General features: G+C 38.9%; 1 protein-coding gene across 6 annotated transcripts in view; it reads right to left on the reverse strand.

Moving 5' to 3' along the window:
• Positions 1-2,297: 2,297 nt before the first annotated feature.
• Positions 2,298-15,495, reverse strand: part of mast2 (microtubule associated serine/threonine kinase 2) — a 206,857-nt gene continuing 193,659 nt past the window's right edge. For all 6 annotated transcript variants that reach the window (XM_056460085.1, XM_056460090.1, XM_056460086.1 and 3 more), the window contains 19 exons: positions 15,226-15,327; positions 13,180-13,312; positions 12,822-12,892; positions 12,615-12,730; positions 11,395-11,603; positions 11,148-11,286; positions 10,748-10,880; positions 10,458-10,623; positions 10,127-10,228; positions 9,627-9,749; positions 9,374-9,483; positions 7,817-7,971; positions 7,420-7,712; positions 7,005-7,214; positions 6,570-6,796; positions 6,359-6,481; positions 6,145-6,281; positions 5,836-6,020; positions 2,298-5,592 (listed from right to left, as the gene is read on the reverse strand). In XM_056460085.1, coding sequence (XP_056316060.1) covers positions 3,635-5,592; positions 5,836-6,020; positions 6,145-6,281; positions 6,359-6,481; positions 6,570-6,796; positions 7,005-7,214; positions 7,420-7,712; positions 7,817-7,971; positions 9,374-9,483; positions 9,627-9,749; positions 10,127-10,228; positions 10,458-10,623; positions 10,748-10,880; positions 11,148-11,286; positions 11,395-11,603; positions 12,615-12,730; positions 12,822-12,892; positions 13,180-13,312; positions 15,226-15,327 — 4,692 coding nt within the window. In that variant the 3' untranslated portion in view covers positions 2,298-3,634. The remainder of the gene's footprint in view (positions 5,593-5,835; positions 6,021-6,144; positions 6,282-6,358; positions 6,482-6,569; positions 6,797-7,004; positions 7,215-7,419; positions 7,713-7,816; positions 7,972-9,373; positions 9,484-9,626; positions 9,750-10,126; positions 10,229-10,457; positions 10,624-10,747; positions 10,881-11,147; positions 11,287-11,394; positions 11,604-12,614; positions 12,731-12,821; positions 12,893-13,179; positions 13,313-15,225; positions 15,328-15,495) is intronic.

A 15,495-nucleotide genomic window follows, 5' to 3' on the forward strand; every position in this document is an offset into this window, starting at 1 on the left:
GAGAGGTGACGGGTGAATTTGCTCAAGACGGTGTGTGAGATTACATTTCACTAGTGCGCGCATGGTGGCGAGTGTGGCTGCAGGACATTGATGGATGACCACCGCAGGCATTCTGACACCCGACTTATTCACACCTTGACAAATAGCCCTACCATTATCATCGTCATCCCGATCACGTACAAGAGAAGGCAGTTAGCGCTCACTTTCACAGCCCTCGACTTTAGCTGAGATGAATTTAACACATTTATAGTGCAAATGTCCTACAGGAAATTGCAATTTTCTTTTTATTCTGGTTAAAGGTACATTCCAGTTTTTTTTAAAAGTTATTTTACAACTCCCCTAGAAGCAGTCGAGTTTTACAGTTTTGAAATTCATTCACGCTCTAGCAGGAGGCACTTTTAGCTTAGCTTAGCATAAATCATTGAATCAGATTAGACCATTAGCATGTTGCTCGAAATAATTAAGGAGTTTTGATAAGCAGGCGACTATCCAGCTACACTGAAAAAAATTATGCCTGCAAAATTGTTACAAACTATTTATATTTGTTGAATTTGAACAAATAAAATTTAGTAATGTTCGCCTTAATTTGTGTTTAAATTTAGTCCAAATAAGTTGTTTACAACCGCTTCACTTAAAAACAGAAAATTTGTAAATCCAAGGAATTATCTTTGAATAATTTTTTTCAGTGTGCTGCGTATCAATGCACCTGCTACAGCAGCAAATGTTCCTTGATCATTACTCAGAATTAATGTATAGTTCAAAGCCATATAGAAAATAGCAACTTTCTATTTTCTGTTGGACTTTGTAAACACTGTAAATACAAAAGAATCAAAATTAGAAAGTTGCTAATGGTCTAATCGAATGCAATGATGTATGCTAAGCTAAGCTAAAAGTGCTTCCACATGAGCTGGAGATCGACTGAATGAGTTCAAAAGTGGTAAAACTTAGCTGTTTAACTCTAGGGGAATCGTAAAAGGAGCCTATTTACAAAACAGTGGGGTGTTCCTTTAAAAGCAAAATGGGTAAAATGAGACGCAGTAATGAGTACATGTAAATAAAAAGGAGGGGGGAAAAAAACCTAGGTTTATCAAGTGAATAAGTCTTTACACCCTGTAAAATCTTATAGTAAATGTATTGTCTGCCGTCATCTAAGCTACAAAATGTGCCTGAGCACTCGCACTACACAACACATTATTTAGACATAACGCACTAGTGTGAAGTTTACAAATGTTCCCGCATGTAAACATTTAAGGGCAGTTTCTATGAGCCCTTCGATTTCAAGTGGAGATTTAAGTTTTCTAGGTATGAAAATGGTCACTTTGGAGAAAAATTTAGTCGCAGGTCATCTGTTGTGGGCGTAATGGTGTTGTTTAGTGAATCTATTTACGTCTCAGTCACTGGGATGTAACACTGATCAACACCCAGCAAACTATTTTGTGTTTAATAGAGGTCTAAAAGACATCTAAACATGGATAGCTTAGCTAAAACAAGGCTAAACTTGAGCAGTCAGTGATCATCTAATAGACATCTATGAATAGCCCAAAACTAGACTAGTCGTCAAATAGACAGATTAGACAGACTTTATACGTGTAGTCATTCATTTCAGTTTATTTGAGGACTAGCCTAGTTTTGGCCTATTACCCAAATTTAGCTTTGTTTTAACCCAGACGACCATGTTTAGACGTCTATTAGACATCTTAAAACAACAAAAAATGCTTGCTGGGTGTTCTCCACACACACAACAGGGAAAATACTGCAGTATATTAAACCTGACTGCCCACAGATGCATTTTCAACTTCATCCAAATGCCATTTCCGTTACAAGTGCAGTTCTCTCCACGGATCATAGTGCCCAGTTTAGTTAGGTTCATCAGGAATTAAGCTTCAGGCGGCAATGCTATCAACAGCTCCATTCCCTAAAGAAGTGTAAATGTGCAAGACATCCATTCACATTTCATATGGACAAAACATGAATTAGGTTATAGTTTAACTGTACATACCATCATGTGACGTCAGTCATACAGACCAAACTAAAAACACTTGAATTTTTCTGCAAAGACACAGAAGTAGTACTGGAAATAGGCTTTTGATTTTTGAAGAAAGGGCAAGTGTTGAACTTAAAACAATACACACAAATCGAAAGGAAAACTGAGAAGAAACACAAGAGAGACTATTGGCTTTCATTAGAAATGCAAAATGTGGTTAAAACGATAAAGTTCCACAGGTTAGACTATAAATACATCATGGTGTTAACACATTTTTATGTCAAGAGAATATGACAACGTACCACAGTCTCACTTACTGGTCAAACCCCTCAAGACCCCAAACCAAGTCTGGGATCTAATTGGATACTGTATTTATTGGTTTTCATATTAACGACACACAAAATAAAAAAAGGGTTTGTGCAAATACATCAAAAGGGCTGAATCAGACAGAGCTGATATGGCCAATGTAGGACACCAATCAAATACACACTCCCATTGTTTAGGGCATAAAACAATTAAAGAACAGACTTTTTTAAATATACATTATATAAGAACACACACACACACACTCAAACATGCTTCTGTACACAGACATACACACACACACACACGCACTCACTCCAGACACAAGTCTGCCGAAATAAAAACAACGAGGCAAACAGATATACAGAGACATCAGCAAATTGGTCCAGATATTAAAATGAGGGGAAATAAAATATGCAAACTGAGCAAGAAATAAAATGGTCCATTCGAAATGTTTAACAATGGATGAAACTGAAACTGCAAAGGTAAAACTGTAACTACATAACTTTAATGGGATGTGAATAATGGCCAAAGATCACAACATGAGTAATTCCAAATAATCTTTAGCAACATCTTTTAATTTCGAGCACTGAGTAACATGTAAGGATGTCATTTGTGCACTTAATGGCTGTCATTCTGCCAATTTACACCAGCGATACCACTGTCAGTTTCAGTCTCAACATTGGTGATGGCTGTGAACATTTCAGGTTGATATTCATAGACATACATCTCAGCATATCAACACAACTGAAAGCTGAGATGAGTGCAAGAAGGAAAAAAAAAACGCAAACAGTTTGGTTTTCTTATTCTACAAGTGTGATGCAATCAGCTGTGTGTTAGTAAAAATTGCTCCAGATACGCTACTCTTATTGCTGCAATATGTCTTCTTCCAAAGATGAATAGGCAGAAAGAAATACAAGTGAAAGTGTGAGGTGGAGCTTTAAGGCACAACTATACCTACTACAATAAAAGATTCTTAAAGTAATATAAAGATAATATGAAGAGGTAATACACTGCTATAGTGGACATGGTTGCGCTCTCTCTCAGAGGGCAGAACTACACATTTTTTTCTAGTTTTTGTGGCTGCTGAGGAAAAAATAGTTAAAAAGGAAAAGCAAGAAAAGCAAAACAAACAAAAAAAAAAGAACATAGCCTCAATTATTTATGAATGGCAGAGCATAAAACCTTCTGAAATAAAGCTGTTGGGCTCACCTGTAAACATCATCTCCCTTTCCACAATCATTTCACACGGATATTGACATTAAACAACACAACTGCCTTGCGTTACAATATGTATTTGTCTGTTAATAGGCGTGTTAAGTTAAAGCTGGGTCTTCTGCAAGGCTGCTACGTTGTCTTGTTGGATTTATCTCGTGACACAGTGGAACTGGGCTTTGCCTGCTGGGTCTGTGATTGTGCTTCAGACCTAGGCCTTGATGTGGTGCCACTTTGCAGAGTTCCTGACCTATCCTGATGCTCTTCCCTAGCTTGGGGGTTTGGAGAAGTTTGTCTTTTGGAAGTCCCAGGGACCTCTAAAGGTCTGTGAGAAGTTGAGGCTGGCTCAGATTTGGATGATGTTTGTTTAGATGGAGATTCAGTCAGTCGTGGAGACTGGGAGCCTGAAGCAGCAGATGAACTCAATTGGTCAGGGGAATCAGGATGCTCCAGGCGACATTCTTTTATCTTTGGGTTGGTGGCATCTGCCTGGGTACGCTGGTCCTTTGTTCGTTCCGAGGTCTCTTTAGTGCCTGGGATATTCAGCTTGACAGGTCCAAGCACACTCTTGGCCACAGTGGCTAGCTGAGACACAACTTTATCCACTCCACTTTCAGAGGCAGTGGATGCAGAGGTGGTAGCAGCAGCGGCAGTAGCAGCAGCGGCAGCTGCAGCCTGTCTGCGATTGTCAGCCTCCTTCATCTCCTTAGTGATTCCTCCTGTTGGGGTAGTCGCAACTGGGGTATCCCTGGCTACTCCAGAAGTAGTGCTAGAATCAATTCTACCACTGATTTTTGACCTTGGCTCAGACATTTTGGGGGTCCTCCGGGGATCCAATGGAGGTGTGGTGGGCTTGACAAATGGGTCTTTACTAACGGAGGTAAAGGCGCTGCCTTGGGTGGAAAAGGTACTAGACAGAGGACTGGGTTGATGTGGAGAAGGCCTGGACTGAATGTCTTGTGCCTGTGACTCCTTTTTCGAGTCCTCAATTATCGTTGAACTTGAGTCTTTAACAGAGGTTATTGGTTTCTGTTCTGGGGGCTTAACTGCAGCTTGCATTGGCTGTGAGGTTGAAGTCTGTGTCTGAGATTGAGTGGTACTTTGGTTTTGAATCTGCAGTCCTCTGATGAGCTGAGGTGAGCCTGGGGGTGCAACTGTTGAAGGAATAAGTCCCAGTGTTGGTGGTGCCGCTGGCCCCATTCTTATGGTATGGGGAGAGGCCATTACAGTTGTAGGCCTCAAGACATGGCTAGGAGGAGCATAGCTTGTCCTGCGCCCATCTTGGCTGTCTTCCGACCCTTCGTCTGTCTCATCTTCAGATGAATCCACTTCATGGATGGCATCCTGCTTTTGAAGAGACTCACGGCGTTCAGCACGTATGGCAGACAACTTGTCTTTCAATTTACTCTTTCCAGGAACAAGTCCCAGAGTTCCTGTTCCAGATTCTGGACCTTCTTGTCTGCCCAGTTTACGCACTGAACTTTTCTGCAGGCTGCCCTTTTCTGCAGGAGACACTCTTCCTCCCATCAGAGTCTCACTGGCTGACTCCTGCAGGCTCTGTAAACTAGGGTCTCGCTGCAGCATCTCTTTTTTAAACTCTGAATGTGAGGTATCAAGACTGTGTTTGCGGCTGGCACCAACTGGAAGCTTTTTATCAGCAGCAGATGAGGGAGAAGGAGAGGAGGATGAAGAAGAAAGAGAGGCGGCGAGTTTCTCTGCAGACTGGACTCGTTTGAGCAGAGGAGAGCGAGGAGGGTCTGCACTCTTTGGCCGGGATATCTGTCTTACTAATGGAGGCGAAGAGTGCAGTTTGACAGGAAAAGACTGGCCTATTGAAGAAGTGATGAGCCCATGGCTTGGCAGGGGAGAAGGAGAACGCTGGGGAGAAGTGCTCTGTGGAGTGGGCGATGGTGTACGGGCCAGAGGGGATAAAGGGATGTTGCCTGCAGACTTTCGGCGGGGGGAACGGTACTGGCGCTGCAGCTTGGGAGCCAGACCATGCAAGGAGCTGGGTCTGATCTGGCCAGAACTGGCAGGAGAGTTTGGCACACTGGAGCTAGGTGAGCTACTTTGGGATGAGTTCCCACCAACTGTATTAAAGAAAGAGAAGGTTCAAGGTTACAAATTGAGACTACCAAAAAATGATGAGCAAAATGATATGCATGACCTCATGGGGAACTAATATTAAATAAAAAAAAATCAATGATAATAATATCTGACATGGCAGTATGTGTATCAATATAACACTGGTTTGTATATTGTATGTTACATTTGAACAATGTACACAGTTTGCCTGCCTTACTTATGTTGTGAAATAAAAACAAAGGCTTCACCTGAGTGGGCAGAGTCAGGTGTTGAACGGCAGCCCTGTGTGGGTGAACGAGGCGACATGTGTGTAGGAGAGCCTGGGACACTCTCACCAGAAGAGACCGAGCGGTTCAGAGAGGACAGGCTGCGACTGGTGTGGAGAAGAGTCGCCTGTTTGGTGATCTTACGGAAGAGGGAATTCCTCTTCTTACTGAAGTGGATAAATTAGATACAAACCATTACTGGAACAGCAAATATAATTAAAGAAACTGAAATCGGAAACAACTGTGTGGAATATAGGCGTAATTTAAATTATGCCAAATGTTAAACTTCACCTGTCTTGTCCTTCTCTAGTTTTGGTTCTTTTGTTGCGCCGGGCCATTTTGGACTTGTAGCTGGTTTTGCGTGCAGGACCAACCTTAATTGATGTATTCTCAAAGGGTGTAGCAGAGATGGACACCTTACTGCCACTCTGAAATATAAAAAAAAAAAATTAATCTGAATATCAATAACAGCAAAAGGCTTATAAGAACATAGCTACCAATGTACCTTGAGAATGAGCTCAACAACTTCTGTGTGCACAAGTCCATGGACAGGCTCTCCGTTAACATGTGTGATGAGATCTCCCTCTCTCAGTCCAGCCTCATGAGCAGGTCCTCCATCCTCCACATGCTGCAAAGACATATTTTTAACGTTGTAACTTTACAAATTGGTGTGGTCTAACTGTATTTTGAACAATAACGACATTTGCTGCACTCACCCAGACCATGTGGTGGACAGTATAGATGTCTGTGTCTCCCATGTAAACCCGGATTGCACGTAAAGTAAAACCATATTTCTTTCCAGCTCGGTGGATGATTATGGCAGGTTTAACACAACAGACAGCTGGGGAAAGGTCTCGGCTGGGCGAGGAGTCACGTGATGATGGGTTAGAAGAGAGAGAGTGAGGCGACATGGGACTGGCCAGTGGAGAAGCACCATGGTGATCTAAAAACAAGAAGATAGATAGGTTCACTTTACACATTTCTTCTGAATATATAAAGACAGCAAATCTAATCAAGTGACTGTGATTTTAACTAGATGATTGTGTCACTTCACAATCATGCGGACAGTAGATCTAAGATTCAAAAGGTTGATATAGGATCATGTCTTGCATAGTAAAATCATGATGGTCAATCCTATACTGTACACTTACCAGCAGGGATCATAAGTGACAGGGTTGTAGCTGATGCTGATTTGATGACTTTGCTAAGTGGACGTGATGTGTGTTTATCTGTATCTCCTGAAAGCAGTCTGTGACGAGCTCTTCGAGCCGCCAAATCACTGATGGCTCTTGGAGTGGAGATTTCAGAAACTTCAGCACTATATCGAGAAGCTCGATCCAACACATCACCAGAACTACCAGCTGAAATCAACACAAAAACAAGCATATGAATATACAAAAAATTGCAAACTATGAAAGTGATTAATTATGGTGTTATTTTAAATAATATGCTTTTCTACAACCCTTTATGTGAGATTTTTTTCCATCTCATTAAAACATTTCAAACAATTCCCACTTAAATCCAGAACCTATACCATTCCCCAGAGTCTAATTCAGCAAGACTAACGTGTGAGTGTGGACTGGCTGATTTGACTGGAAGTGGATCCTGGCGTGGTGGGCGATTCATCCAGCCTGAGCTCTCTCTCCACAGGGAGCTCTGGTATGGCCTGAGGCAGATCATCCCCACGAGGGCCTCTCACAGGGGTCTTCCTGCTCCCCATACATCCATCCTCCTCACTGGATATGGCAAACCGAGGCATTTCGATGATGGCCGAGCAGCAGCGACGACGTACAGTCAGAGGTGGACTCGAGTCACTTTCGGTGTGAGAAGACTCGGAAACAGAGAGACGCTTCCTGAGACTGCAAAAGACCAAACATGTTCATTATATCATGCTTGACAAAAACAGCGGTGCATATTTAAATGATGATTTATTTATTAGAATCATTTCTGGTGTAGCACTCACATTTCAGGTGAGCCCACCAACCAGCTTCGGTCTCTGGACTTAAGGCCACTTAGACTGTCGATCCGCTCTCCTCCCTCTTCACTCAGACTGCGCTTAGTAGGAGGAGGGGTGCGTTTTTCCTCATGCAAGGAAAGACGCTCCATACTACTATACACCTGAAAGAGGGAGATCAACAAGAAAAGATAAAGAGAATAAAAATATATCAAGTTAAAAGGAGAAGAAAAAAAAAGTTAAACTTTGGGGGAAAATGTGAACTGTTGTAGGATCTAGATTAAATTGATTAGATTAATTTTATTTCCATAAATGTACAAAATTTAGATCCATTTTATATTTCTATTTATTTTGGTCACCTTCTGTCCCATTTATGGGCCAGCCTTTTATATATCTGCCTATTTTACAGATCTGGAAAAGGTTTAGCTGGATTTATGATTTATAATTATTTGTTTGATTCAGATGTCATTTTTATTAAATTTTTTCAACTGCTGATGCAATTTCTTCCAAATTTTCAATATTTTTTACATAAAGAAAACAAGTGTTATGTTTAATTTGGTGTGTTTATATTCATTTTTATACAAGGAAAACATTTGTTCTTCTGACTATTTATTGAACATTTTATATATAAGGATGCTCTGATCAGGATTTTTGCAGCCGATACCTTGTCATGGTGATCGGCCGATACGGAGTACCGATTCTAATGCTTCAAGTTTTATAATGCATTAAGCACATTTTCCCTCTAAGTATGAACCTTAAGAGATGTTGCCTTACCTAAGAATAAGAATTAAAGATGCAGTATATAATACCTTAAACATGCCTCTTATAACCATTTAGGTGTGAACATGTCATAGCCAGAAGGAGCTTTACAGAAAATTATTCATTCTTTCATTTTACTTCGGCTTAGTCCCTTATTAATCAGGGATTGCCACAGCGGAATGAACCGCCACAGAAAATAACATAAAAGATATAAAAATTTGTAAGAAAAATTACAAACATTGCAAATGATGAAAAGAAGAATTCAGCATGTCTCAATCAAGAACAAGTTTGGAGCACACATTTGATGCATAAGAAGAAAATGCACACCTATAAATCTAATTACTACAAATCTTAATCTTCTTCACTAAAAGGAAATAGGCCTATAAACTACTGTTTATAGCAATGAATGTATTACAAGAAGTTATATTATTAAATATTAGTTTTATTTATCTAATATTTCCAGCCAGCTTTAGGTGAACTTGCAATATTGTCAAAAACACAGTTCTTTCAGTTGTTATATGTAGAAAGGCCTAAATACATGCAGGACCATTTAAATATTTTGTTCACCTCCAACTCATGACAGCAAATCATTCAATGAGAGAGAGGGAGATGTGCACTCGCGATATCTTTACCGCTCTATTCATTTAACCTAACAAATGTAATGCTTAGAACATCACTGTGCCTCTCGCGATCTGTTCTTTTGCTCATTCACTCTCGTCAACATGATTTCCTAGTATTTTTTAATCCCTAATTTAATACTATTTAGGTTCTGCTGTCTTGAGTAAACATGCATTTGTTAAAAACCACCTTGCTGAATCGTGGTGAACAGGAGGAGAACTGACGGATCTCTAAATGGTCGTCATCATTTGTGTCATCTTCTTCTTCTGAGTCCACATGATGATATCGATCTGAGCGTGCTAGAGAGTAGAAGAGAAAGAAAGAGGTCTTCGATTGTGTTTTGCACACTGTACGCACAAGTGATATTTATTTGCTTGGCAAGTACAGTAAAAAAAAGTCTTATCCTAAATTTCACTCTAGTATTTTATGCCTGAAGACGTACTGTCAAAGTAGCTAGTGTCATCCTCTGACTCCAGCTGAGGAATGAACTCAGCCTTTTGCCTCAGAAGGCTGTTCCAGTCCAGATCAGTAAAGAAGCGGTGCTGTTTTACTTCAAACGCACTCCCTGTGAGACACAAAAAGAGTTGAAGATTTCTTCAAATATTTCTTAGCAAACAGAGTAGCATTATATATATATATATATATATATATATATATATATATATATATATATATATATATATATATATATACACATATACATACACATATACATATACATATATATATATATATATATATATATATATATATATATATATATATATATATATATATATATATATATATATATATATATATATATGTATATACACAGATTTTCTGATAAGGTTTATTCATACACTATTAATCACAACTGCCAAGTCACTCCTCTAATAGTATTCCAGGAAATACATCAATAAGGCAGTATCTGTTTGAGTAAGAGTAAATGTGTTAGAGGACCTGTCCCAAGACGCTCCAGAGGGTTCTGCCGAAGAAGTTTGGAGATGAGATCTTGAGCATCAGGAGGCAAAGCTTCATCACCTTCTGGCCAGATTATCTCATCTGTTGAACAAAACATACTGAACCACATTTCTGAGAGGAATTTGGTCACAAATCAGATTTCAGAGTTCAGAGAGATATATATATTATTATGAATAATTTTTTTCCAAAATTAAATACTGACCATATAAATTCTGATAAATTACACTGCAAGGTTGGACACCCACATACAAGTTTATTATATAGCTTATGATCATTAAATATTTTTGATGCTTCTTTGCAGAAAACTAACCACTGATGACTTGTCCAAACAGTTCTTCAGGTGTATCCCCAAAGAAAGGAGCACAGCCCACCAGAAACTCATACAAGATGACTCCCATGGCCCACCAGTCCACTGGTTTTCCATAACCCTGTCGCAGAATAACCTCAGGAGCAATGTATTCAGGAGTACCACACACCTGAGAGAGAGAGAAAGAGAGAGAGAGAGAGAGAGAGAGAGAGAAATAGAATTTCCTTCAATTAAATTATTATTTTTAAATAAACGAAAAAGAAGAAAAAAAATAGTCCAACAGGTCATTCTACCTGTTTGTCCAGGAATTCACGAGTATCTTTTTCAATGTGGCCCTCATACAGATTAGTTGTTAAGCTCATTAAACCAATCTTGGACAGGCCAAAGTCAGTCAGTTTGATGTGTCCCATTGAGGTAATCAGGAGACTGTAGAAAACAGGCATTTTTTTTAGTCGGTGAGTATGAAAAGACCATTTATCCATTAAAAATAATTGCTGTCTAAACCAAAGCTAAATGATCTGTTTTGGAATTGTTTAAAAGATAAAACCTAAAGGATAAATACAAACTTGTACTTCAGTCTTTGATTTAAATCATTATGTTACTTAAAGGTTTGCAAGATTTGTAAAATGCTTAAATGTTTACCTAATTAAATTAAGACTATAAAGTCAACTGCAAACAAGCTAGCCTCCTTACTTGTCAGGTTTGAGGTCTCTGTGCACAATGCCATAGTTGTGAAGGTATTCCAATGCAAGAACGGTTTCAGCAAAGTACATGCGTGCCATGTCCACAGGCAGAGCTCCAATGTGCTTGAGCAGAGTGGCACAATCCCCACCTTCAGACACACAAACCAATTCAACTAGAGCATCACTTTGTGGTGTATCGCATACTGAAATCCTTCACAAACATAGTCACATCTTCAAAAGGGTGCCATATATCTTACCCTCCACATACTCCATAACCATGCAAAGATGTCTCCTCGTCTCAAAGGAACAGAACATGCTGACAACAAAAGGGTTTTCTGCAAATGTCAAGATGTCTCTTTCCACAAAGGCCTGCTGGATCTGGTTTCTTAGGATCAGGTTCTGCTTGTTGATCTTCTTCATGGCAAATCGCTGACGAGTCTCCTTATGCCTCACCAGAAACACAGCCCTGAGTGAAAAAAGGTATGTTTCGCTAATCAGTTTCTTTTTGCAAATAAAAATTCAGATTTTTGTTACTAAATGACTGACTTTGTGGCAAGATTTCACAAAATTTGCAGCATTTCTTGTTTTACTATGAAAATATTCACCAATTTCTTAATTTTTTACCTCGAGAACCATTGATCTCTGTAACTTATAAAGGAAACAATGAGAAACAGAGATAACCCCTAAAGCCTGCTGTATCATTTTTGAAAATGAAAACCATTATTATTATTATTTGAAAATAAATGCTAAGTCTGTGTTGTATGAAGGCTATTTGAACACATTGATAAAAGATGTAGAGCATGTGAGCTTGTGTGTCTGCGTGTGAGATAGACAGAGAAAGAAAAAAGAGATATGCTCATGACGACAGATGCATATACAGACCATTTTGAGGGATGTATACAAAAACAATGGTCCTAACATATTTTCTGCTTAAAATTTATTATTTCTATAGCTTCCGAGAATTTAAAAAGAGCCACATATTGATAAATAATGTTGTGATAGCTGCTTTAACATTAAGTTCTGATTGAATTGCCTTTTTTTACAGTTATGAAATAGTTTGATAACACAGCAAGAAATGTTCATGGGCCAATGATTTCACCAAATTGAAATGGTCTATACAATATATAGAAATTTAGCTATTGATGTAACTCACATGGCCTAGTTCAAACAGGCTTTAAATGTGCATTACGATAATGTCACATGATGCAGATCACACACTGGACAAGAAGTGTGTATTGACAACTCGAGGCTTTGCACATCAAACGAGCACATTCTATTTGCACATACTAGTGTTTTGAATATACAACTATGTAGATGGAGCTCTGTGGCATGGTGGGATATTGAACAGCGCTCTGACAGCCTCAAAAAATAGGCATATCGGGGGTTAATAAAAAAGAATTGCTTTTGTGTTAAATTCAGAGATTATGGAATTGTGAAATCCTGGAGGGTCTGACTCCTTGAAATTCTATTGTCTTACCCATAGGCTCCATTACTGATGAGTTTTATGGTCTCGAAGTCTTCCTCGCGAGGTGTTTTAGTCTTGGGCTGTGGTTGAGGCTGAGGTTGGGGTGGCTTTACGGTTGCTCCTCGACTCTGCACATCAACACATACTTGGTCTTAGACGAATGTTACTATGCAAAGGTGACAGAGTCATTTCAGAAGTTTTCTCTATTTGTTTACTCACATCTGTGGAATCCGTCTCTGTCTCTGGCGTTTCAGGGTTACCGCTGTCATAGCTGCTCAGCTGGGCCATTTCTAGCAAGTGAGAACAAATGAAAACAAACAAATGTCTCCATTATTCTAGGTTATATGTGATAAAGGTGATTCTAGGTATTCTAAACTAAGAATGCAAAATCAATAACTTAATAGTTGCTTAATACTGTACATTCCCCAAAAAAGCGTTTAGATGCCACACTGAACATATATATGACTGTCTGCTTTAGACTGAATTTCTTTTTTTTTTTGCCTTGGTATCTCTTTTAATTTTTTATGTGTAGCTTAGGGTTTGAATGCTTTGAGGGCAACTGTTTATAGACTCCTACCCTCAAGGGGGTCCCTGGTGAGGCCCAGCTGGCTGATGATGTATCGAGGGATGTCAGACTTGATGCCTTGACCTTCTTTAGCATGACCTTCAGCAGCCTCTAACAGGTGGTAGAACTCCTCCGGGTCAAACTCCTACAACACATAGGGAGAATTTAGTACATGCTAGATGCTATCTAGGATATTAATTGATCCATTGGTTAATGGATTACTGTTAGAACACTACAGTGTTTCTACAATGATTTTTAAAGAAACACTCCACATTCTGGCATGATAACCAAAGAACTTTGCAATGATATCAAAGATTCTAACTGGTGGTGGAAGCGTAGGGCTTGGTGTTGGGGACTATTTTGAGGCGCTGCATAATATCATTGCGCATGCTGCAGCCATGGTTCAGTAGCAAAGGTCTTTGATTATTGCGCCGAAATGAGATTATAGTTTCTAGCCATATTAGCCTAGAAAATAGCTACATTAAATTTTTTTGTCAGCCTTAGTACACAATATAACTATAGAAGAGTCAAGATTTAAATAGGAAAATGATCTAAATGAAATGCTAAAGCTAAACCGCTTTAATGATCTACGCTAGGCTAAGCTCATAGTGCTCCTGGCAGGCTGATCGGCTGAATGGATTCAAAAATGGTACAATTTAACTGTTTAATTGTAGAAGAGTTGTCACAAAAGTGGAGTGTTTCTTTAATCATTTTACAATGTAAGAGAGGAAGAAAAAAAAGTCAAACAAACAAAAGGCTCAGTAAGAGCCAAAATGACTGTCATTAATTAAATGAACTGTTTAGAATATTGCTGGCGTGCCTACTCAGGCAGGTTTGTCTCCAGGTGTCACACTCTGAGGTGTTTTGGATGCATTGTGTGCATATGAAGCAGAACAGGTTAACAGCTCATTTACTCTCTCAGCTGCTGGTCCTCCATCAGTGCTGAGCTGTACTGTGTGTTGTCAAACTACTGAATGCACCAGATTACTCAAAATACACATGTGGCTACATTCACGCAGCCCTTCTGTTCCATTTTGGAGTCTGAGGAGTATTTGTGTTTTCATGTAGGCAATTTTGGGTAGTGCAGAACTATACATTCATTTATAACACATTTTATACAAACATCTGGCATGGTTTGTTTAGCAGTACAGTAAATTAAAGGTGCCGCATGTAAGTTTTTGGCTCTTCTAAAGCATAAAAATACCATATGTTTGCAGATATTTAAGAAACATGTTAAGTGAACATTCTTTTTATCTGAAAAACAATGCTGAAGTCAGATATTCTGCTTTGAAACTGGGCGTTCTGAGCCAGAATTCTGTCTTGGTTTTGGTTCTTTTAAGCCGCCCAATGCCACTTTAGCCAATTATACTTCATCAACCCAGGTTGCCTTGGTGGAAAACTGCATCTGGACAGTAGCAGACTCCAAAATGAAACGCAGATTCAGAGTTCCACATGAGGTTATTAATTAGCAAATAATATTACGAGAGTAAACATTAGTAAGCAAGTTACATTGTAACCCCGTGTAAAACACGCTACATGATGAGATTTGCAGTGATAAATAATTTGACTGTTTGCACCCCTGAGGTGATCATTGTCATCAAGTTTTATGTTGTTCAGCTGCAAAAATAGAAGCCATTTCTAATATAACAATTCGAGGTGTTAGAACAAAAATCCTTTTAATATGGAAAATATTCCTTCTATCGTGTGCCGTTGCTTTTATTTAGAACACAAATCAAATCAGCCTTATATCAACTTTTAGGCTCATTTGTCAGTTTCATTCCTGTTGGTAAACATCTGCGCTTGCATTTGTTTTGATCCAGGAATGTAATACCTAGTTCAGCTACTGGGTGTCAAACTTACATGCTGCCCCTTTAAGTCATTGTACATTTGTAAACTTTCCAATGATGGTCTTGATTTATAAAGTAGATTCCACATAATTACAACTGTACTGAACATGTGCTTCGTTAACTACTGTAATGAAAAGCAGCATGTTCTGAAATCTGGCAAAAAAATATGCAAAGAACTCCAGAGTAGATCTATTGAAATATTAGTACTTACCAAACATTCTAGCAGCCGGGCAGGACGGGCAATGATTATCATCAGCTTCTTAACCAGCTGGGTGACAAATGTCACCTCCACACTTTCTGAACGCTCATGAGCCTGGCAACAAACAGAAAACCAGTATTGGTTAAGTTACTTAGTCTGAAAATGAAATTAAATCAATAAGTATTTTAATTACTTGACAAAATACTAAACATCCACATAGATCTCAACAAATTGACTTAATTCTGTATTGAATCGTTTCGATTAGAATTTTGTAAAAAAAAA

The sequence above is a fragment of the Danio aesculapii genome, chromosome 6 (assembly GCF_903798145.1).
Source record: "Danio aesculapii chromosome 6, fDanAes4.1, whole genome shotgun sequence".
Taxonomy (NCBI): Eukaryota; Metazoa; Chordata; class Actinopteri; order Cypriniformes; family Danionidae; genus Danio; species Danio aesculapii.